Source organism: Talpa occidentalis, unplaced genomic scaffold (genome assembly GCF_014898055.3).
Source record: "Talpa occidentalis isolate TD23 unplaced genomic scaffold, MPIMG_talOcc4v2.1 talOcc4.15, whole genome shotgun sequence".
NCBI classification, from domain to species: domain Eukaryota; kingdom Metazoa; phylum Chordata; class Mammalia; order Eulipotyphla; family Talpidae; genus Talpa; species Talpa occidentalis.
Genome location: NW_023601543.1, coordinates 20,182,171 through 20,207,096, shown reverse-complemented (window position 1 = coordinate 20,207,096; position 24,926 = coordinate 20,182,171). Strand labels below are relative to the sequence as shown.

Genomic DNA, 24,926 nt, shown 5'->3' with positions numbered 1-24,926 from the left:
CCATCATCCATCCGTCCATCCATCCACCTATCTCCTGCAAGATTGCCAAGAGAATTACTTCTGGCGGACATGTCAATGGCCCAGTTTGGGTGAGTGAGCTAAGTTGTGACCGCAGTAGAGGGAGGAAGCACCGTAACATGTTGACAGAGGCTGTGAAAATTAATATACAGAAACCCCATTTACATGACTTCAGGATGGTAAAAAAGAAATTTGATACATGCACTGTCCTCAAACTACAGGACTTGAGCCTTTTCTCTCCAATGGGAAATGATGTTGCTTCTCCTTCCCCAGTGGAAAGAAGGAGAAGCCCCTTTGCCCAGAGACAGACCCCTTGAAAGTTATAAACAGAAACTGCTTTTCTTTTTTTTTTTCTTTATTTTATTATTATTTTTTTAAGAGGCATGCATTTTTATTTATTTATTTATTTGTTTGTTTGTTTATTTATACAAGCACTGGGTACAGTCAGAAGCACGGGAGCGTGAGAGAATTCACCAGAGTCAGAGCAGGGAGCAGAGCAGGCAGAAGGACCGAAGTACACTGCTGAGGGGAGCGGCGGGCGGCAGGAGAGGTCTGCGCGCCATGTGGGACCCTCCTCCGGTGGCCAGGGAGCAGCTGGGGATTGAACTGGCGCGACAGAGGCCGCAGGCAGCTTCGCAGCCCAGCGCTCAACCGCTGCGCCACCGGGGAGGCCCAGAAACTGCTTTTCATTCTAAGGAAGGTTGAGCATGTCTTACCATAGCACTGCACTCTCCTATTTGCCATTTTGTTGTTTTTAAACAATGACAACAACAAAAATTTTGTTGGTCCAATAACTACTTGTTTTTTGTTTCAGATCTGGAAGGCCTTGTGCCTAATTCCTGAGGACAACTCCTTGGAAGCCCAGTGGTGGTTGATGGTGTTGGAGAACTGTTGGTGGTATTTGCATTAAAGACCTCCCCTCTTGGGCCTCCCCGGTGGCGCAGCGGTTGAGCGCTGGGTTGCGAAGCTGTCCGCAGCCTCTGCAGCGCCAGTTCGATCCCCGACTGCTCCCCAGCAACCGGAGGAGGGTCCCACATGGCGCGCAGACCTCTCCTGCCGCCCGCTGCTGCCCTTAGCAGTGTACTTCGGTCCTTCTGCCTGCTCTGCTCCCCGCTCTGGCTCTGGTGAATTCTCTCACCCTCCCACGCTTCTGACTGTACCCAGTGCTTGTATAAATAAATAAATAAATCTTTAAATAAAAAAAGTCCTCTCCTCTTGTTGAGATTGGCTCTGTTAGAAGCCCCAGTGAGGATGGCCTAGTCTTTGAACTAAAAGTGGGGAAGAGACATGATGATATACCCTAAAGGGACATGGTGCTGGGGTTGGTGAAGTGTAGTGAGGCACATCCTTGGATGTGTGAACCTATTCCTCTGAATCGTATGCAGTGATGTAAACCAGTGTTAGCCCAAATAAATAAATAATTTTAAATCTCAAAAAAAAAAACCCAAAAAACAAAACTAAAGTTCCTGTTTATTGGAGGCATGCTCTCTGTGCTGCTCTGCAGTGCACTCAGGGAGGTCAGAGGCCACTGTCTTGGGACAGTGGATGTTGGGGATCAAAGACTGCTATCAGGGCCTCTCTGGTGGCACAAGGGGTTAAGATGCAGCACTATGAAGCTATCTGCAGCCACTGCAGCATGAGTTCGATTCCCGGCCAGGGAGCTACCCACATGGTGCAGCAGACCTCTCCTGACTCGCCCACTGTTCCCCTCAGCAGTATATTTCAGTTGATCTGCCTGTTCTGTTCCCCACTCGGTCTCTGGTGAATCCTCTCACCCTCCATACCTTTGGCCTGCACCCCAGTTCTTTTTAAATAAATTTTATTTTTATATTCCCCATACAATTGCAACCCCCTTATTTTGACCCCAGTTCCTCCCCTCCCCGCTCCTCACCCCCATAGAGTGTCTCTGGTTCATAGTTTTTTGTTGATTTTGATTTTCACTTTCTTATAGTTATTCATTTTCCTGGTCCCTTATTTAAGTTTTCTAGTTCCTGCTATGAGTGAGAACATCCGGTATTTTTCTTTTTCTTTCTGGCTTATTTCGCTGAGCATGATCCCTTCCAGCACCATCCATGTTGCTGCAAATTGCATGTGTTTATCTTTTTTGAATGCTGAGTAATATTCCATGGTGTATCTGCACCACATCTTCTCGATCCAGTCATCTATTTTTGGACATTTGGGTTGTTTCCAAAGCTCAGTTATTGTAAACAATGCTGCTATAAACATAGGGTGCACCCCAGTTCTTGTATGCATAAATAAATAAATCTTTTTTTAAAAAAAGACTGCTGTCATAGGAGACCTACTTTAGCAGAAACTAAGTTGGAACTGGAGAACCCAATCCAGTCTATTCTCTGCTAGTCAACAAGTCTTGTGCCCTAAAGCACGGATGTCCCTCTCAGCAGGTATGGCAAGCATTTTTATAATTAACCTATCTAAATGGAGGCGGGTTTTTTTGCATTTTTTTTCTGCTCTGAAGGTTTGCCATAGCTTTTTCAGAAACATTACTCTGCACATACAAGATTTCTAAACCCTCATGGGCATTTGTTAGAAGTCTTGAGTAATCAGAAGCTAGTACTGGAAAAGGCCCTTTACACTCTCCTCTAACAGTGAGCCCTGACTACTCTTTTCTCAAGACAATTCATATAAAAAATGATTTTGGTGCCTCCCCGGTGGCGCAGCGGTTGAGCGCTGGGTTGCGAAGCTGCCCGCAGCCTCTGCAGCGCTGGTTCGATCCCCGGCTGCTTCCCGGCCACCGGAGGAGGGTCCCACATGGCGCGCAGACCTCTCCTGCCTCCCACTGCTCCCCTCAGCAGTGTACTTCGGTCCTTCTGCCTGCTCTGCTCCCCACTCTGGCTCTGGTGAATTCTCTCACCCCCCCGCACTTCTGACTGTACCCTGTGCATGTATAAACAAACAAACAAACAAATAAATAAATAAATAAAAAATGCCTCTCTAAAAAAAAAATCTATTAAAAAAAATGATTTTGGTCAGATTAGGTCAAGATGGCAGCCTAGCGCTTGTAAATTTCTCTCTATCCTCCCACAAATCCCTTAAAACATCAGAATAGAAAAGGACCAAGACTGGAAGTAAGGCATATCCTCAGAAGTTCAGAAACTGAAAGAATCACTTGAGGATAGAAATAAGATACGATGTACTGATGACAGAAGAAGTAGCCCAGTCCAAAATCTGCAAAAGAAAATTATTGGAACCAATTTAGCGAAAATCAAACCTCAGAATGAATAAATACAAAGAACAGGGGGCCCGTCCCCCCAATTAAAGAGTTGCATTCCAGAAAGAAGGATCAGCTGGGTTCGATTTCTCCACTGCAACACTATTCTTTTTCTCTTTCCAAACTCTGCTCTTTATAAGGAAGTCATTGTGTGTATCCTACACTTAAGGAGTGGGGAGTTATGCTCCATTGGCTTGAGAGCATATCTGCATAACTTATTTTAAATTCTTCTATAGGGGAGATTTGTCTACTCTCCTTTTATTTAGTCAACTATTTACTAGAATCAGTATGAATTTCTCAATATTTATTTTAATTTTGGATTATAATATAATGCTACCTTATTTTGTTGCTCAAATCATTCAAACGTGACCATTGGGAGCTGTTTCCTTTGGCTCCTGTGCCCCTTTGATGTATTCCTATCATTGCAGAGTTTGGTTTTTTTTTTTTTGGTATGTTTGTCCAGTTTTGTATAATTTATAAAGATTTCTGGCACTCCAAGACATCTTGCATTTTCCCTTCCCCAGTCCTAGTGTCAGTCACTTTTCCATGAAGCCCTGGTTCCTTTTATTGGGCGATGGAGGACAATATAGTTTTATCCATTAAATTAAAGACTCTTTTAATCCTCAACCTTGCAATTCCACTAGGTATCTGGCTTAAAGAAGTAATGACGTTTGTTTTGAAAAAGGTATTGTGTGAGCAAGCAATTTTTTAATGTGCGTTTTATTTTATTTACTATTTTGTTTTTTTGCCAGTTTGCTCTTTTTGATCCCAACACCTAATACAGAACTTCCTGATCCATGAGTAAATTAATCCATTAAAAATAGTGAATTATGGGGCCTCCCCTGGTGGCACAGCGGTTGAGTGCTGGGCTGCGAAGCTGCCCGCAGCCTCTGCAGTGCCAGTTTGATCCCCCGCCACCGGGCGAGGGTCCCACATGGCGCACAGACCTCTCCTGCCACCCGCTGCTCTGCTCAGCAGTGTGCTTCATCAGTCTGCCTGTTCTGATCCCCCTCTGGCTCTGGTGAATTCTCTCACCCTCCCGCGCTTCTGACTGTACCCAGTGCTTGTATAAATAAATAAATCTTTTTAAAAAAATAGTGAATTATGGGCCTCCCTGGTGGCACAAGGGGTTAAGACACAACCTATGACGCTATCCACAGCCTCTTCAGCATGAGTTCGATCCCCGGCTGGCCAGCGGATCCTGGCATGGTGCAGCAGACCTTTCCTTTCTCGCCTGCTACTTCCCTCAGCAGTGTATTTCAGTCAGTCTGCCTGTTCTGCACCCTGCTCTGTCTCTGGTGACTCCTCACCCCCCCACACCTCTGGCCTGTACCCCAGTTCTTGCATGCATAATTAATAAATCTTAAAAAAATAGTCAGTGCTTGACCAGTTTGAGCATCCATTCTCTTCTGATTGTGTATAACTTCTCATTGAACCTATTTGTGGGTGGCGATGGTCTATTTTCCTTTCAAATATTCCTAAAGTTTAATATAATTCACTTTCATGCATCTTAGCTGTTTTCCAATGATTACTGGGGCAAGATGTGTTAAGTGATTCCCGGTAACCTGGGCCCTATCTGTGGTGCATGGAGGAAATGATCCATATTTACTTTAATTTTTTTACATTTAGGAAGGCACTTACAGATACAAATTTGAGGCTCCTTTTTCTCTGCAAGTCTTCTGTTGAGCCAGAGCTATGGACCAAATGCTGTTGCCACCATTTTCTGAATTCTCACTTTCTATCATTTCAGCTGATGATGATCCTGGGTTGGTCCCAAGGGAGAGCAGAGAGCCTAACTCTCCTGCCTGAGGTGTGAAGCTTCACTAATGAAAGTCTGAGTGTAGGTTTTGATTGATGCTATTTATTATTTTTTTTTAAAGATTTTTTTTTTTAAATAGAGGCATGTTTTATTTATTTATTTGTTTGTTTGTTTGTTTATACATGCACTGGGTACAGTCAGAAGCGTGGGAGGGTGAGAGAATTCACCAGAGGCAGAGCGGGGAGCAGAGCAGGCAGAAGGACCGAAGTACACTGCTGAGGGGAGCAGCGGGTGGCAGGAGAGGTCTGCGCGCCATGTGGGACCCTCCTCTGGTGGCCGGGGAGCAGCCGGGGATCGAACCTGCGTCGCAGAGGCCGCGGGCAGCTTCGCAACCCAGCGCTCAACCGCTGCGCCACCAGGGAGGCCCTTGATTGATGCTATTTATAAAGCACAAGCCTGGGGCTCCTAGGAACTCCTCTTATCCAGCCAAAAGCAAACTCATGGAAGCATGCTTGCTGTCTGACATCCTTCCATTTTTAAAAAAAATGAATAATTAAGATATAAAATTATATTGGTTTCAGGTATACAACATAATGATTTGATGTTTGCAGACATTGTGAAATGATCACCACAATAAGTTGTGTGTAAGCATTTTTAATGTGGTATAATATGTGTTAACAATTCATTTAACAAATATTTATTGCATGCTTATTAAGAGTTCAGTGCTATTTTCAGTCGTGTGGATACAATAGGGAATCAGACAAAATTTCTACCCTCTTTTAACTTACAATCTAGTGGAGGAAACACACAATCAACCAAAAAAAATATATATATATTAGCGTAAGGCAGTCCTGTGAATCAGGGTCCTGGCAGAAAATAGATGATATATTCAAACACAAGAGTTGATAAGACTTTAACAAAGGAGTATTTACAAAGTTGTGAACGCTCTTAAGGGGAATAACAAGGACTGGCTGAGGGTCCAGGGATGTTAGGGGAATAAGAGGACAGTACCACAGTTTGGCTTTAAGAAACAAGGGGAGGGAGAAATTACTGGAACCTGCATAGAAGCACAGTAAGTCCTCAGTTAACATCATAGATCAGATCTTGGAAACTGACTTTAAGCAAAATGATGTGTAATGAAAACAGGTCCTCGAATAATATTTCATTCAAGGAAGGACAGTCAGGATTTTTTTTCTCATCAATACTATAATGAAATGGCGTGAATGAAATAATATTATTGGAGGGTCTGCTGTTTAGCAATAGGAGGACGTCACCAGGCCCGTAGGTATGTGGCAGTTGCTGCAAAATCATAGTAGGAGAATCAAGACCACAACTTTGATCTCTCTGCCACTTCTACCTCTTGAGGCAAAATCTGAACGGAAACCAGAAGGTGAGGAAATCTATTGTTATGCTTATAAGGGTCAGTCTTCCAGGGCACAGAGCAGGGTTGAAAGGCAGGAAGTGCATTGGGAGAGGCAAAGTAAGAATATTCAGCATAGTAGTGATAAGTGCTATGAGGAACACTGAAGAAGGGTAAAGGAAATAGAGACTAAAAGGGGGCATTACTTTTATTTTTTTTAACATTTATTTTTATTTATTTATGCATACAAGAACTGGGGTGTAGCCCAGAGGTGCGGGGAATGATAGGCTTCATCAGAAATAGAATGAGGAGCAAAATAGGCTGATCTATTGAAATACACTGCTGAGGGGAGCAGCAAGCGAGGCAGTAGAGGTCTACTGTGCCACGTGGGTCGGCTCCCTGGCCGGGAATCCAACACATGTGATGTGATATCTTGGTAGCACTGAGACTTTAACCCCTGTGCCACCAGGGAAGCGTGGTACGGGGAGCAGGGTGCCACTATTTTAGATGGTGTTAAGATAGAAAGTATTTGATTAATGGCTTGAGTGTTGTGAGGGAAGGAGTTGTGTGGATATCTGTAGGGTAAATGGTTTTCAGCCTTTTCTGCCCTCCCACCTAGGATTGCCCTGCCTGATGGGGCACCTGCAGTTGTTACATTATTGCAAGCTGTGTTGTTTACTTCTGTGGGCCATGGCAGCAGTGTTGAGATAGTCACCAAGAGAAGCAGAGGCAGAAGAGAAGAGAGAGAGAGAAGGGGAGAAAGAAGCCAGAGAAGGCCAGAGTGAAGACTTGCTGGGGGCTTGGAGGCCTCCTGGCCTCCTGGCCCCCCCATGCACCTCTGTCTGCCGTGTACCTGGTTGCTGCACTACATGTAAAAGCTCAATAAAAGCCTGAGAAAGCCACTGAGAGCTCCAGGACTCTCCTTTACCCGTCTGCCAGATCATAGAAAACCTGCTCTGTCCCTTCCTGCCACTACAATATCTGAAAGAAGCACACTCTATGTAGAAGGAACGAAGGGCAAAGACCCTGAAGTGTTATACACACAATGAAATATTATAGAACAATCAAAATGAATATAACACTAACAAGGAAATATACATGGATGAATCTCAGAAAATTAAATATTGAGGGGAAGAAATAGATTCCTTTTATAAAGTTAAAATCAATCATAATAAAAATATACACTTTTAATACATATTTATATATGTATGTCTTATCTCTATATACGCAATTTTATTGTATATAAATTTAGATTTAATACAGATAACAAACAAATTTTATATACATATACAATTTAGATATACACGGAATTTTATTAATTGGAGTGACGCAGAATGATGAACACAGGATTCGGGATGATGGTTCTTTGCCAGGGGTGGGGGGAAACAGGAATGAAATGGAGGCCACATAGTTAGATTTGGTTTTGGACTCATGGAATCGTAATTATATTAAAGGTAACTAAAAATGAGCTATACTAGGACTGTAATGAAGACATGCCACAAATCAAGGATTGAGATTTATTTAATTTTATTCATCGTAGGATCAATGGGGGGAAAATATTGAGGATCAAGAGGCCATATTTGATATGCTTATGGACTAACAAGAAGACCAGCTTGCTGGAGCAGAGTGAGGGGAGGGGGCATTAGTAGTGGATGAGTTGGAGGGGGTGGGAACCAGACCGTGTAGCATATTAGGGCATGGGGAGGACTTTGGATCTTATTAAAACTGAGGTAGGACGCCAATGGGGGTTTTGAGCAGGAATATTAAATGATCTGATTTGCCTTTTAAAAGGTTTATCTCACCTGCTGAGTAAAGAATGGACTATATGGCAGTAGGCATAAGAGTGAAAGCAAGAAGGCAAATTAAGAGGCTAGTTTGATAGTCAAGGTGATAGTGGATTTGCCTAGAATCATGGAGATAGAGGTTATGTGAAAAGTAATCAGATTTTGTACATGTTTTGAAAGTAAAGGAGATAGGATTTGCTGCTGTGAAAGAGACTTCAAGGATATTTGATCTGAGACAAATGGATGGAATTGTCATTTACTGTGATGGTGACTATTGCAGGTTGGGGGAAGGGGCAAAATTTAGACATGTATGGTTTCAGATGTCTGTTATTCCAAGTGGAGATGTCAATTTTAGATATCTTGAAGTATAGAAGAGATATCCAGGTTGGAGATTTAAAATTTATATATTTTGAAGAATCAATAGGATTTGCTGATGACTTGAGTGTGTAGTGTGAGAGAAAGAGAAGTCAAGAAAATTCTTAAGATTTGTGGTCTGAGCACATGAAAGTGTAGAATTGCCAATAACAGAATATTTTGGATAAAATGGGTTCGGGGACATGTGTGTCAGTGAGAGAGAATGGAAAGAGTCTGGAATTACATTCCTGGACATGTGTTTAAGATGTCTTTTGGATATTCAAGCAGAGAAGTCAAGTAGTCAGCTGGCTAGACAAGTCTGGATTTTAAGGGAAGAGTCTAGGCTAGCAGGTGTCATTGTTTTTCAAAGTTACTAGACCAGATGAGATCACCAAGAGAGGGAGTGTGCAAAGAGAAGACCAAGGATAGAATTCTAGGAGAAAAGAATCTGTGAAGAAATCTGAGAAGGAGCAGTCAGTGATATAGGAGGGAACAAACAGACGGTAATTGAAGAAAGTGTTTCCAGGAAGGAGAGGTCAGTTGTGTTGCAGATAGGTGAAGTGAGAATGGGACTGAAAATTGACACATTGTACTACATTGATTAAGAAGAACAGTTTCCGGGCCTCCACTGGTGTCGCAGGGGTTGAGCGCTGGGCTGCGAAGCTGCCTGCAGCCTCTGCAGCACCCGTTCAATCCCTGGCCACCTGCGAGTGTCCTACAAGGCGCGACAGATCTCTTCTGCCTCGCCCACTTCTCCCCTCAGCAGTGTACTTCGTCAGTCTGCCTGTTCCGTTCCCCGCTCTGGCTCTGGTGAATTCTCTGACCCTCCCACGCTTCTGACTGTACCCAGTGCTTGTATAAATAAATAAATAAATAAATCTTTAAAAAAAGAAGAACAGTTTCCATGGAGTGTTGGGGAGGAAGCCTAATGGAAGTAGGATGAAGAGAAAATAGGAGGAGAGAGATTGGGAAACACTGAGCATATAAAGTCTTTTCAAGTGTTTTTGCTATAATGGAAGTACATAAATGGAGCTGGAGGAAGAAATTGGATCAAGAGAGCTTCATTGTTTGTTATGGCTTTTATGATGGAGAAGTAACAGCATTTTTTGGTAAGCTGATGGGAGTGATCCAGTATGGAAGGGGAAAAATGATGATATTAGAGAGATAGGGGATAAGTGGGTAAGACAAGACCTGAAGTAGCTGAGAATGGAGGATCTGGTCCACAATGGAAAGACAGACTTTACATAGGCGCAGAGATGAGTCATCTATAACAACAATTTGAGAAATGATAGCGTTTTGGCACCCTTTTGCATGCTTAATGGTTATGGGGAACACTGAACAGCTTCTCTCTCTTTTTTTTAAAGATTTATTTTTATTTTATGCATACAAGAGCTGAAGTACAGGCCAGAGGTGTGGGGGGTGAGAGGATTCATCAGAGACAGAGTGGGGAACAGAACAGGCAGATTGACTGAAGTACACTGCTGAGAGGAGCAATTGGCGAGTCAGGAGGGGTCTGCTACACCATGTGGGTTGCTCCTTGGCTGGCTGGGAATCAAACTCATGCTGCAGTGGTTGTGGATTGCTTCATAGGTTGCGTCTTAACCCTTGCACCACCAGGGAGGCCCTGAACAGCTTCTCTTTATGTTGATTATTTCTATTAACACTGCATTACACATATAGAAATTAAAAAATTATTCATGGGCCTCCCTGAAAGCATGAGTTCGATCCCCCCACCGGCCAGGGAGCTACCCACGCAGTGCAGCAGACCTCTCCTGACTTGCCCACTGCTCCCCTTAGCAGTGTACTTCAGTCAGTCTGCCTGTTCTGTTCCCCACTCTTTCTCTGGTGATTTCTTTCTCTCACACACACACCCGTACCTCTGGCCTGTACACCAGCTGTCGTATGCATAAATAAATAAATCTTTAAAAAATTATTCACTACTAAATAACAAAACACTTTGAGGTTAATATAAACAACACATTTTTATGAAAAATAACAATATTTCCCAAAATAAAACAAAAAACTTTAGTGAGATGAGTGGCATCTCACATTTAAAAAAATCTTGTTAGGGCCTCCCTGATGGCATAAGGGGTTAAGTCTCAGTGGTATCAAGCTATACACAGCCACCTCAGCATGAGTTTGATCCCCATCCAGGCAACTAACCCACATGGCACAGCAGACCTCTTCTGACTTGCCCACGGCACTCTTCAGCAGTGTATTTCAGCAGATCCACCTGTTCTGCTCCCCACTCTGTCTCTGGTGAATCCTCTCACCAACCCCCCACCTCTGACCTACATCCCAGCTCTTGTATGCATTAAAAAAAAGTAGTAATTTAGTAACAATAATAATTTAGCATTGCTTTTCGTGGGTTATTTTATTTAATCCTCACAATAATCTCATGAGTAGACCCTTTATTTTATAAATAAGATGATGGGCTCTGAGTTTAAGTGACTTGTCACTTAAGGTCACATAGCAAGTTAGTTGAAATGAATGGTCACATATTAGGCCGTGAAAAAGGAAAACTAAGATGAGAGTGAGGCATGGTAGCTCTGATTTACCACAAGTTTAGCAAGATAATTAGTATTGACAGTCTCTTGATAAATAGTGGGCTCTCCAGTCTCTCCAATTTTAGCTCTATTGGGTAGTGGAGGCAGAAACTGCTTTAAAAAATATTTATTTATTATTATTTTTAAAGATTTATTTATTTATTCATATGAGAGCTAAGGTACAGGCCAGAGATGCAGGGTGGTGAGAGGATTCACCAGAGACAGAGTGGGGAACAGAACAGGCAGATCTACTGAAGTACACAGCTGAGGGGAGCAGTGGGTGAGACAGGAGAGGTCTGCTTTGCCATGTGGGTTGCTTCCTGGCCGGCCAGGGATGGAACTTGTGTTGCAGAGGCTGCGGGTTGCTTCATAGTGCGGTGCTTAACCCCTTGTGCCACCAGGGAGGCCCCAAGATTTATTTATTTATTTATTCATTCATTCATTCATTCATTCATTCATTCATTCATTTTTAAAGATTTATTTATTTATTCATACAAGCACTGGGTACAGTCAGAAGCGCGGGAGGGTGAGAGAATTCACCAGAGTCAGAGAACAAGCAGAGTGACGAAATACACTGCTGAGGGGAGCATCGGGCGGCAGGAGAGGTCTGCGTACGATGTGGGACCCTCGCCTGGTGGCCGGGGATCGAACCGGCACTGCAGAGGCTGCTGGCAGCTTCGCAGCCCGGCACTCAATCGCTGCGCCACCAGGGGAGGCCCAAGTTTATTTATTTTTGCATACAAGAACTGGTCATAGGCCAGAGGTGCATGGTGGTGAGAAGATTCACCAGAGACAGAGTGGGGAGCAGGACAGGTGAATTGACTGAAATACACTGCTGAGGGGAGCAGCAGGCGAGACAGGAGAGGTCTGCTGTGCCATGTGGGTGAGCTCCCTGGCTGGGGATTGAACTTTCGCCACAAGGGAAGCCCCAGAAACTGCCTTTTTGTTGGTGCTCTTTCCATTGTTCAATGTGGTAGTGTAACAGGGTGGTCCCCAGGAAAGGGAGAGGTTCCAGGTTTCTGCCCCACTCAAAAGGAGGGGGGAGCTGAGCAGGGAGAGAAGAAGTTGCAGAGGAGACTGAGGAAGGAAGGAAGCAGGATGGAGAGCCAGAAGGAGACCTGGAGGAGGCACATGGAGCCGAGAGACACATGAAGAAACTGCACTTGCCTTTTGGTCGTGGACTGGGTGACACAGATGTGGGTGAGAGACCCGTGGGGAGGCAACAATGGTGGTTTTTGTCTTGATTTTGATTTTTCTCTTTTCCTTCCAGACTTGTCTGGTTGTTTCTGATCCTTTTCTGTGGGTCTCCACTGGAAGGTGCTTTAGACTGTGGCAGGCTTTGGGGCCTTGCTCTGGGCCAATCCCATTTGGGTGGACTTTTACCCATGAGGGGACAGGTAACTTAGGGTGCTTGATTTAGAAACTATATTCTTTGTCTTTCCTGTATTGTTTACTAATTGTATTAAAATTCCTTGTCATTGGGCCTCCCCGGTGGCGCAGCGGTTGAGCGCTGGGTTGCGAAGCTGCCCGCAGCCTCTGCAGCGCCAGTTCGATCCCCGGCTGCTCCCCGGCCACCGGAGGAGGGTCCCACATGGCGCGCAGACCTCTCCTGCCGCCCGCTGCTCCCCTCAGCAGTGTGCTTCGGTCCTTCTGCCTGCTCTGCTCCCCGCTCTGGCTCTGGTGAATTCTCTCACCCTCCCGCGCTTCTGACTGTACCCAGTGCATGTATAAACAAAACAAAGAAAGAAAGAAAGAAAGAAAACATGCCTCTCTATATAAAAAAAAAAATAAAAAAAAATAAAATTCCTTGTCATTAAAGTCTCTTATGTTTTGTGTTGATGCTGCGGATGGCAGAACCTATTTAGCACAGGCAGGTTTGCGGGATTTGGGGTGCCCCTCTCCCTGCCCTGTAACAGATTTGGCACCCAACGTGATTTAGGATAGAGCCATCCGTGGTTAGTCAGTCCCATCTGTAACAGTAGGATCTCAGCAGTGTTGGGATGAATGCATTTTTGCACCTGAACTCTGCGCTGTGTTCGGTGGTAAGGAAGAGGGATGTGATGCTTAGGTTTGTCTTCCTCTTATGGGGGATACAAAAGTCAGGCTGCGGGGGCTCTAAGGTATAGGATTGAGAGGCAATTGGAAGAGAAAGTGAATCTATTGGAAGACTTCACTAGCTGTAGATTCTGAGAGATGTGAGGCCCAGCAGAGGTCTGGCAGTGGCCCAGTTCCTTCCTCTTCCAGGCTTCAAAGCTGTGACCTATCTCCTAAAACAACCTTTCTTTACTGGGCACTCTGAAGGGTTTGGTGCCATGTTTATTGCTCAAGGAAATTACAGTCAAGAAAAGGAGGCTTCACTGCAAACTTCCTCGAGCAACATTTTAGAGCCTCATGTCAAGATGACTCCCTGAAATCCTTTTAAAATTCTAAGAAGGCAAATAATTTGTTAAATATTTAATATTTATTATAGCTAGGTTACTTATTTTAGTAAATTATATGATAGGCTTGGGTTTTCTGTGTCTTGTGCTGCTTGTACATTGAGGAGCTTTGTAAAACAAATTGCACAGACCATTTATGTACAAATTAAATAGTACAGAGTGTACATATGTCCAAAACATAAAGGTCCTTTAGAGCTATTTTTGGCATGAATAAATGAAATTCATTATTTTAAAATCTGAAAAGGTTTATTTTGAGACATTTCTTTTTTATGACATCTGATTTGTTATAGCAATGATTTGTTTGAAGATGAGTCCTTTGTCAGAAGTATCCTCCCAATATAACCTTTGGAAAAACAGAATCCATTTTATAATGATACCATGTACAGCACAAAACCAGAAACATTGTTCTGAAAAATGGGCCCTGCTTATATGTCTGTGTAGGTGGGTCATGAGTGAAGGTATTCACAAACACATACAGAACTAAATATCTCATTAACACTAACGACCTAAGTTGGCATTTGTCAGAATTCATATTCAGTTTCTGTGATTATCAGAGTGTATGAAAGTGGATTAAAACACATGTGTACAGGACCTTCCTGGTGGCCTAGTGGTTAAGTCTCATTCTACAGCTTGAGTTGGCCTGCGTTGGCCTGAGTTTGATCCCCAGCCAGGGAGCTAACCCACATATGGCACAGCAGACATTTCCTGTCTCACCCGCTGCTCCCCTCAGCAGTGTATTTCAGTAGATTCTCCTGTTCTGCTCCCCACTCTGTCTCTGGTCAATCCTGTCACCACTCACACCTCTGGCCTACACCGCAGTTCTTCTAGCAAAAATAAATAAAATCCTTCAAAAAAACAAAAAACAAAAAAAGTGTGTACATGTAACTATATATCTACCCCATGTATATTGCATTCGTCATAATTAGAGTATAATTTTTATAAAATTTAAAGTTAGCTATTATTTCGACCACTGCAAATGTTCAGCATTTTTTTTTACTATGTCTAAAAATTAGTAGCTTTCTCAAAGTTCAAGAAATTAGGAAATTCAACTAGGTGTTATCAATTTTTGGATCCAAGTTAAATTTTATTAGTGAAATACATAGTTATTTTAATGGTTATCATTTATAGATACAGTATGAGTGAAATACACATGAGTGAAATACACTCATGTCAACCTGCTTAATAGTAATTGTTTATTGCTGTTATATTTATTGTTACATGGCAGTCTCCCAGGGTTATGTGAGAGTTGCCAGGAGCGGAAAGCTGTTTGGCAAGAAGCCTGACAGTATAGCTAACCACAGCTTGGGGTATCGGCTTCAGGGTTGCATATTCTTAAACTCAATATTCTAAACGTCGCAGAGCTGATTGATACTGGGAATGCGGATTCACACGAAGGACATTCACAAGAGACTGATATATAAAGCAGAATACCAATGTATTAATTTGCAAAGACAATTTTTCATTCGGATTTAATTTGAAAATAGCAAATTCTCTTTCTGTGGGCAGATCTTCATGGGAAGCTAAATTATAACCGGACGATTGTTGCTGCCAAGACAAAGTATGTTGGTTGCTCAATTGAAATACCTATCACTTGGTATGACGGCTCCAAGCGTCCATCTTCCCCATATAGACTATAGAGTACCCTCCTGGAGAGGCTGGGGTATTTGTTTAACGGTCAGTGCACACCCACCCTACCGCCTGGGTCGTGCCTGTTTAGATTTTGTGTTTTTTTTAATGTTACTTTTGCTGATTAAAACCCGCATTTGGGGGCCTCCCCGGTGGCGCAGCGGTTGAGCGCTGGGTTGCGAAGCTGTCCGCAGCCTCTGCAGCGCCAGCTCGATCCCCGGCTGCTCCCGGCCACCAGAGGAGGGTCCCACACGGCGCGCAGACCTCTCCTGCCGCCCGCCGCTCCCCTCAGCAGTGTACTTCGGTCCTTCTGCCTGCTCTGCTCCCTGCTCTGGCTCTGGCTCTGGTGAATTCTCTCACCCTCCCACGCTTCTGACTGTACCCAGTGCTTGTATGAATAAATAAACAAATAAATAAATAAATAAATCTTTAAAAAAAAAAACGCATTTGGCGCTCTCCTTTTTAGAATTACATAAGTAATTCATGTTTCTCTAGCTGTTATCTCTTCAGATTAGGCTAATATTGCTTGCCTCAAGGCAGTTCTATCCTTGAAGGAAATTACCTTTCTTGATTTATTGCTCAAGTTGTAGGTATGGGGTGAGTCTGGGTTTGGCAACCTAGTGAATATTTCTGTGGGGGCATTTCACAGTGGTCAGTGAATATGGTTGCTAGGTTATAATACAGGACGCCCAATTAATTCAGATAACAAGGATTTTTTTTTAGTATCAGTATATCCCAAATATTACATGAGATACAGCTATACTTAAAAAGAAGTATTGTTTATGTGTAATTCCAATTTAACTGGGTGCACCCTTGAGTCTTGATTTGCTAAACTTGGGCGTCCTACGAGTGCATGATGCCACGAGGCATGCTTGTTTCATTCTGGTCGGTAAGCACCATTCCATTCAGTTGTCTCGAGGAACGAAAATCCTTCTTCCCAACAGTGTGGTTGAACAGTGTGTGGTTGACAGGAGGAAGCAACGAAACACGGAAGAATCTTGATCCTTTGAGGAACCCGTAAGGGCAGCCTTGATTGATTGCCCCACCCCCTCCTTTCTGTTCTTCCAGGAACTGGAAGGATTGTTCTAGGTCTCCAGGCTTCTTAAGCCCCGCCCCTTCAGCTACCGGCTCTGGAGAGGAATCGGTAGCCCAGAAAGAGTGGGCAAAGCGCCAGCGTGTTCGGAGGAGCGGAAGTAGTCAGGTTTCACCGAGAGCCCTAAAGTGCTGCCGGCCGGCTCCCTTTCCGGTTAACGACGACAGCTCCGACTGTCGGTGCCGGCCTTCCTTGTGTGAGGGGGTCTGCCGGGCCCTTGCTAATTCAACTCTCCCCCCCACCATTACAGGCCCCTCCCCATCGTCGCTCCCCTTCACCTTGGAACATGTTTAAGAAGTAAGGACGTGCTGTGGCCCCCGTCGGCAACTCACAAAGGCGGTGGGGGTGGGGAAGAAGGCGAGAGCAAAGATCCTCTTTCTCTCTCCCCCACCCCTGCCAACCTGACTCCCTAAGGTTTTCTATAGTATTGTGCTCTCACTCGCAACACTTTGGGTTTTCCACCCCTAATCCTCAATCGGATTCCGGCCCTCCCACTTCCGTTTTCTTTCTCCTTATCCTTTTTCTCTTTTGACCCCTCTCCCAATCCTGTCTCCATTCCTAGAGTTCTACCAATCACATCCTTCCACTGTGATTTAGGGACCTAGCCTCTTTAGCTGGGAGGAGAGCCCTGCACTCACTCCCATAGTTTATTAGTTATGAACTGAATAAAGAAGGCTTGACTTCCTGGGTCAAGAGAGGGAATGAGTCTGGGTGACAGGAGGCAAGCGGCCTGTCTTTACCTGTTGCCTAGCTGTCAAATTAACCTTGTCTCGAAAATTACGTGATTGCCCCATAGGCTATTCAGTATAAGGAAGACAAAATTCCTTGGGAACCTACCTAAAGGATTTGCCTTCCAGATTTGGTAGACGCAAAAAGCAAGGGAGGAAACATGGGCAAAGGAAGGTGGGTTTTGTGCATTGCATTTTGAAAAAAAAATAGGGATCTTACAAATCGTCATTATCACTTAAATCTCAACACATTACATAGCCTAGCAGGAACCGATTTCCTGTTACATTTGGATTTTTTCTTTAAATCTGAACGCTTGAGGGTTTAGTCTTGTTTTTGTTCCTTCACACAGGTATTGTAGGTGGCATCTGTGTTTCTTCCTGGATAGGATTAAGATTTTCCAGGAAAGGCATTTGTGTAACTGATTATAGATTATAATGTGAAGTATGCTTCATATCCTCACACACCTCGCTCCCCCCGTCCCCACTAATTGTGCAGACATGACAATTTATTCTAATTTTGTATTAAGACGTTGGTTTTTGTGCTGGACAGAATAAAAGGGAAATGGTATTTTTAACATCAATTTATTTCATAATTCTTAGGCATCTGAATACTTGCTTGAGAGTAGATGACTAATTAAAACAATGTCTTTAGCTATTCTGATGTGTCTGCTTAGAAATGCCTTTTTTTTGCAAAAATCATTTGGCAGATTTGATGAAAAAGAAAATGTGTCCAACTGCATCCAGTTGAAAACCTCAGCTATTAAGGGTATTAAGAACCAATTGATAGAGCAATTTCCAGGTATTGAACCATGGCTTAATCAAATTATGCCTAAGAAAGATCCTATCAAAATAGTAAGATGGTAAGTCTTTATTTTTCTCTGTGTACTCTTAAATAGCTGAATATTGAATGGCTAGGTTGCATTCCTGATAAATGGAATTATTTTTACATTAACTTTAGATTAATGATGGGAATAAATAGAATAATTCTAAAACTTACCAACATTTGTATCCTGAAATGTTTTCCTGTTTGTGAAGAATGTGACTTTGTGTTTTATTCTATTCAAAGTTGCATTTAATTTATTTCAATTTGTACTCCAGAGATTTGTCATACTGAGTCAATATATGAGATGAAATTGATTGTGGCAGGTCATATTTTTCTCTCTACCAAACTGGTATGATAGGTAAACGATGTTTTTTTTTGTATACAATGTTTTTTCATGTGGATTTTTATTGAAATTTTAAAAAAGCTTACTGTATTTTTATATATACACATTTCACATTATACAGTATTTAAAGGATGTTTGGCATATTTATTTCAGAAAGATATATAACTTAGTACTTTGCAACATTTGTCTTACAGCCATGAACATATAGAAGTCCTTACAGTAAATGGAGAATTACTATTTTTTAGACAAAGAGAAGGGCCTTTTTATCCAACCCTAAGGTTACTTCACAAATGTAAGTCTTATTAGAAAATATGTGTTTGGGCATATGGAAAGACATAAAAGGAGTTGAAAGTAACTCTACTAGTTAACTTGTTATTAGTACTAGATAATTTGGAATATAAAACTAAAATATATATCCCTATCTTGTCAATGTGAAAAATGCAAATTTTCTCTATGCATTCCAGAACACCCAAGAAAAAGCCTTCATTCATTCATTCAACAAATACACTGAACTTACTATGTGCCAGGCACTGCATTAGGTACTGGTTAGGTACTGAGAATATGATGGGAAGCAAAGGCAGACATAGTCCTTGTCCCTATGAAGCTAACAGTCTAGTTGAGAGAATAGGCAATTTTTTTAAAGATTTATTTATTTATGCATATACAAGAACTGGGGTACAGGCCAGGGGTGTGTGTTGGGGGGGGAGAGAGGATTCACCAGAGACAGAGTGGGGAACAGAACAGGCAGATGGACCAAAATACACTGCTGAAAGGAGCAGCTGGTGAATCAGGAGAGGTCTGCGGTGCCATGTGGGTAGCTCCCTGACAGGGAATGGAACTTGTGCTGAAGTGGCTGGGGACAGCTTCATAGGTTGGGTCTTAACCCCTTGCCTAGGGAGGCCCTAGGCAATTTTTAAAAAAAGATTTATTTATGCATACAAGAGCTGGATGCAGGCCAGAAGGGGGTGAGGGAGGGAGGATTTGAGAAGATACACCAGAGACAGAGTAGGGAGCAGAACAGGCAGTTCTGCTGAAATACACTGCTGAGGGGAGCAGTGGGCAAGACAGGAGAGGTCTGCTGTGCCATGTGGGTCACCTCCCTGTCCTGGAATCGAACTCATGCTGCAGTGGCTGCGGATAGCATCATAGTGCTGCGACTTAACCTGTTGCACCACCAGGGAGGCCCCAAGAATAGACAATTTGATAATTATACAAATACATACAGAGAAAACTCTTAGCATTTTCTCTTCCTCCTCCTCCTCCCCCTCGCATATTCCTTTTTTAACTTTGTATTGAATACCTACATTTGCCTCATACAGGTAATTGTATATAAGGAAAAGCACTGGGACTCCTGGTAATTGTTAGTTGAGTGCCAAGGTCACATGTCATGAAACCAAATAATACGACTTAGCTACCTATATTTGCTTGTTGTTAGGGTGAGTACGTTATAAAAGGAAATATGATCCCAGTGCACTAGAAGTTTTCAACTGTGGAGTAAAATTTCTGCAGAAAGGAAGGGAGTGACTGAAGTCCTCTGTAGATGTTATTGATGACTTAATTGATGAGTTTGATTTTTGGTAAAGCAAAGTTTTGGTAGAAACTGTTCTACTGTTCTACTGTTCTGTCAAACTGTTCTACTTTGCTACTGGGCAAATCTTAACACAGGTGAAACCTTGTAATATTTATAAAGGAATATTTACAATGATTTGATTAAGTATTGATTTCATCAGGTTGGAAAAAAACTTTAAAAAAAAAAGTTTAAAATGGGGCCTCCCTGGTGGCACAAGGGGGTAAGCACTGCACTGTGAAGCAATCCGCAGTCTCTGCAGTACGAGTTCCATCCCTGGCCAGCCAGGGAGCAACCCACATGGCGCAGCAGACCTCTCCTGATTCGCCTGCTGCTCCCTTCAGCAGTGTATTTCAGTCATTCTGCCTGTTCTGTTCCCCACTCTGTCTCTGGTGAATCCTCTCACCCCCCACATCTCTGGCCTGTACCACAGTTCTTGTGTGCATAAATAAATAAATCTTTAAAAAAGTTCAAAATGAAAATATTTGGTGATATTAAAATTTTTTTGATATTAAGATGTTTTGATGACATTAATGCCTACTCAAATAAAAGAGAAAAGAGACAAAATCAAAGCAAATGTTGGATCCTGGTTTGAAAAACAAAATCCAACCCTTTCTCCCCACCTCAAAAAAAAAAAAAAAGATATAAAAGACTTTTGGAGAATTTAATGTTTTTGACTATAAGATGATGATGTGTAACTATTGTTAAACTTTTAGGTGTGGTAATAATAATACTATGGTGATATAGGAGAAAAATTTTATATTCAGGAGATGTGTAGTTATGGTTTTTCTTTTTAAAGATGTATTTATTTATTCATACAAGAACTGGGATGTAAGCCAGAGGTGCAAGGGGTGAGAGGATTCACCAGAGACAATGAGAAACATAACAGGTGGAGCTACTGAAATACACTGAGGGGAGGGGATACTGCTGAAATACTGCTGAGGGGAGCAGTGGGCGAGACAGGAGAGGTCTGCTGCACCATGTGGGTCATCTCCCTGGCTGGAGATTGAACTTGTGCTGCAGTTGCTGTGGATAGTTTCAGTGCTGCGTCTTAACCCCTTGTGCCACCAGGGAGGCCCACCGTAGGATATCTTAAAGCTATATTTATGCAAAGAAGCAAGATAATATGGTAGTTAAAATCATGAACTTGAAGTTAGATAAACCTGGGTTCAATTTTCAGTGTGTATCAGTTTTGTGTTTCCTCTTCTTTAACAATGGACATGACGATTTTTCATGTCCTTTGCCCTTTTCTAGTGAATCATTAGTCTCAATAATTTATGTAATGTATTTTCTTCTAGATCCTTTTATCCTGCCACACCAGCAGGTTGATAAAGGCGCCATCAAATTTGTACTCAATGGAGCAAATATCATGTGTCCAGGCTTAACGTCTCCTGGAGCTAAACTTCACCCTGCTGCAGTAGATACGATTGTTGTATCCTTCCCAGGCCATAAGTGTTGAAAAATGTACCCATTATAATCTTGTCATTACTGAAAGATCTATTATCCAAGAGAACACTGGGGGGAGGTTATTATTATTACTATTATCTCATGCCTTTCTGGTTATATCTGAAGATATTGGAAGTAACATTATTTCTTGAGACTAAACTGTGTCCCTGTTTAGAAGTTAAGTAAGATCAAGTAACAAAAGACTCCCAAAAGCTGGGTTAGGGCCAGTGTTATCAGAATCAGTACATAGTTTACTTCTTTGGACATGAGCTTGCTAATTTTACATTTGACTTACTAAGGTACACTAGAAAATGGAAAAGAACTTAGACACAGGTAGCCTATTAGAAGTGGGTGGTGGGAAATATTGGTGATACCCAATTTTCATTTTAAAGTTCACTTTTTAAAAAAGATTTATTTATTTATGCACACAAGAACTGGGGTATAAGCCAGAGGTGCAGGGGTGGGTTAGAGGATTCACCAGAGAGGGTGGGTAGCAGAACAGGCAGATCTACTGAAATACACTGCTGAGGGGAGCAGTGGAAAGACAGAGGAGAGGTCTGCTGTGCTATGTGGGTTGCTCCCTGGCTGGCTGGGAATTGCACTCGTGCTGCAGTGGCTGGCAATAGCTTGATAGCGCTATCTTTAAACCCAGTGCCGCCAGGGAGGCCCTTCAAGTTCAATTATAAGTTGGTTGTTTGGCCTCAGAAAATGTTTTCTCAAAGAGAAATGTTTCTCAATGAGAAAATCAATGGAAAAAAGTCCCAGATAATCCTTGAAGATCTGTTCAATTTATGATGTAGCTGAATAATTCTGTATTGCTTCCGTTTATATGGTGCTGTTTCAACTATATTCTAGATTAAATAGGTTTTTTTCAACTAATCTGAACAGGAAGACATTTCATTTTTCATAAAGTGATAATTTGTCTCAGGTCGAGAAAAAGGCCTGTACTCTGTGAGAATGGGTAAATCACTGTGGATTGGGAAAGCCATTGGAATAGATTTAAGGGTGTGTTCTGTGCTCTGCTGTGGCATTTATATCTAAGGCATAGTATGAGTTGTATGTTTGTATCTTAGAGCAGCTGGTATTGGCATAGATACTGGTCACATAATAGGCACTCAAATATTTGTGGAACATTGAATGAAAGAATTGAAAATCAATGGAGAAAAGTATTTTGTGAGGACAAGTTACTTTTTTATGTTTATGCTTTAAGTTTATAGTTCTGGTATTCCCCTTAAATGGAAATTTTTCCTAGTAGCTAGCCTTCACTTAAAAAAATTAATTTTTATTTTGAAATAATTATAGACATTTAGAAATTTGCAAAACTAGTATAGAAACTACTTTTTAAAATATGGACTGCAATATTTAACATTCTAGATATTTCTAATGATAACCAAAAACAGTCTGGTTGTTCTAGAAAGGCTGAAACTTAATGGCACTCTTAAAGATAGCTTGGGGATATAATTATTTTTTAACATGTCCTTTACATAAAACCACCATTCAGTGATCAAAACATTAGAATACTTGATAATTATTTATTCCACAATTTTAAATATTTATGTGTAAGAAATGTTACTTCCTTTTTTGTATGACTTATTTTAACTTGACTTTGGGTTATTGTATTAACATTTAACTTGAAAACCAAGAATGACTATTAGATTTGTTCATTGGCATTTCTTGAGTTTTTACAGTGTGTCCACAGACCCTGTTATGTCCCTGTCCTCAAGGAGTTAATGATCTAGGTGAGGCTATAAGATAGTTTCAAAGTGGCTTAACTAGTGATAGGATCATTATTTGATACCCCCTGTGCAAGGCATTTTGATAGATGCATAGTTTTCTTAGCTGTGTTTTCAGGCAATTATGGCAGAAGGAAAACAGCATGCTCTCTGTGTTGGAGTTATGAAGATGTCTACAGAAGACATGTAAGTCTCACGTTGGGCCTCCTTAGCTTTTGATACATGGCTAAACCTATGCAGGAAACATCAGAATTACAGAGATATTTGCTTTCATTCAGACCACATTTTACAAATATCTAAGCACAGAAGCCTCTTTTCTGATTTCTCCTAACATGTAGGAAGCCATTGAAACCTATTTTGTTTCTGGGATTGCATTCTTTCTTAAGCACTCTGAAAAGAACCCATGTGCCAACACAGCTGTTTTATATGCATGTATGTGGTATTTTAGGAATGTTTTATTTAGTATGTTTTAAATTGGGTGGGGTGGAGGGGAAGATGTTTTGCTACTAATTTTTAAAACAGTGACATATTTACCACCATGTAGTATTTATCTTATATTTTTACCTGGTGACATAGGAAACATAGAATATTAGAGAAATATTGAAGATTTAGTACCAAAACATAGCCAGTATATTTAAAAACTTTGGAACTTATGTGAGGATCAAATTATTCCTATTAATTTTGTTTCAGGATTAGTGTAACTCTTTGATGATCTCCTGGTATGGTAACATCATTTTATAGACCCCTGTTAGATCACTAGATTCTATTTCAGATATGAGCTGCAGAAGAATAGTGTAGTACAATATAGACAACAGTGCAAGTGTAATAAACAAATACCCTTCATGTGGCTCAATAATTGCAAAATAGCAGTGCACTTTGAATTATATTTACCATAAATCAGCTTACAAAAATGCATTAAAATATGTTTGTGTTTGTTTTTTTCCTTCTATAGTGAGAAAGTCAACAAAGGAATTGGCATTGAAAATATCCATTACTTAAATGATGGACTGTGGCATGTGAAGACGTATAAATGAGCCTCAGAAGGAATGCACTTGGGCTAAATATGGATATTTGTGCTGTATCTGTATTTGTTTCTGTGTTTGACAGCATGAAGACAATACCTCTGTGCTTATGCTGAATAAATTCAACAAATGCTAAAATTCTGTTAGTTTCCATTTTTAAAAAAAGAGTTATTTATTTATGCATACAAGAACTGGGGTACAGACCAGAGGTGTGGGGGGCGGGGCAGGTGAGAGGATTCACCAGAGACAGAGTGGGCAACAGAACAGGCAGATTGAAATACACTGCTGAGGGGAGCAGCAGGCGTGTCAGGAGATGTCTGCTGCGCCATGTGAGTAGCTCCCTAATTGGAATCGAACTTGTGCTGCAGTGGCTGCACATAGCTTCATAGTGCTGAGACCCAACCCCTTTTGCCACCAGGGAGGCCCAAATATGGTGAATTCTTAATGGGGTCGGAAGCTAAACTAAAAATTTTATCCCATTACTTCATAGCACCTGAAAATGCCCCTTCTCTTTTGTTTGTGGGTTTTTTTTTGTTGTTGTTGTTATTGTTGTTTTTAAAGATTTATTTATTTATTTATATAAGCACTGGGTACAGTCAGAAGCGCAGTAGGGTGAGAGAATTCACCAGGGCCAGAGCAGGGAACAGAACAGGCAGACGGACAAAATACACTGCTGAGGGGAGCAGCAGGAGCGGCAGGAGAGGTCTGCGCACCATGTGGGACCCTTGCCTGCGGCCGGGGATGGAACCGGTGCTGCAGAGGCTGCGGGCAGCTTCTTTGCAGCCCAGTGTTCAACCACTGCGCCACCAGGGGAGGCCCTTTTGTTGTTGTTTTTCAGAAAACTTTTAATTATGGAAAATTACATATACAGTAGTGTGGGGAGAATAGTATGATGGACCTTTTCTTCACCCAGCTTTAATTTGTGGCCAATCTTTTTTTTTTTTAAGATTTTATTTATTTATTTTTGCATAGAAGAACTGGGGTGTAGGCCAGGGTGGGGGCAGGGGTGGTGAGAGGATTCACCAGAGACAGAGTGTGGAGCAGAGCAGGCAGATAT

General features: G+C 42.0%; 1 protein-coding gene across 1 annotated transcript; it reads left to right on the top strand.

Annotated features, from left to right (window-relative positions):
* Positions 1 to 16,178: 16,178 nt before the first annotated feature.
* On the top strand, positions 16,179 to 24,007 carry MCTS1 (MCTS1 re-initiation and release factor). Its single transcript, XM_037512902.2, has 7 exons — positions 16,179 to 16,315; positions 16,458 to 16,504; positions 17,643 to 17,795; positions 18,296 to 18,393; positions 20,967 to 21,100; positions 22,966 to 23,033; positions 23,800 to 24,007. The coding sequence occupies exons 2-7, from the start codon at positions 16,494 to 16,496 to the stop codon at positions 23,879 to 23,881; spliced, it is 546 nt and encodes a 181-aa protein (XP_037368799.1). The 5' UTR covers positions 16,179 to 16,315; positions 16,458 to 16,493; the 3' UTR covers positions 23,882 to 24,007.
* The last annotated feature ends 919 nt before the right edge of the window (positions 24,008 to 24,926 follow it).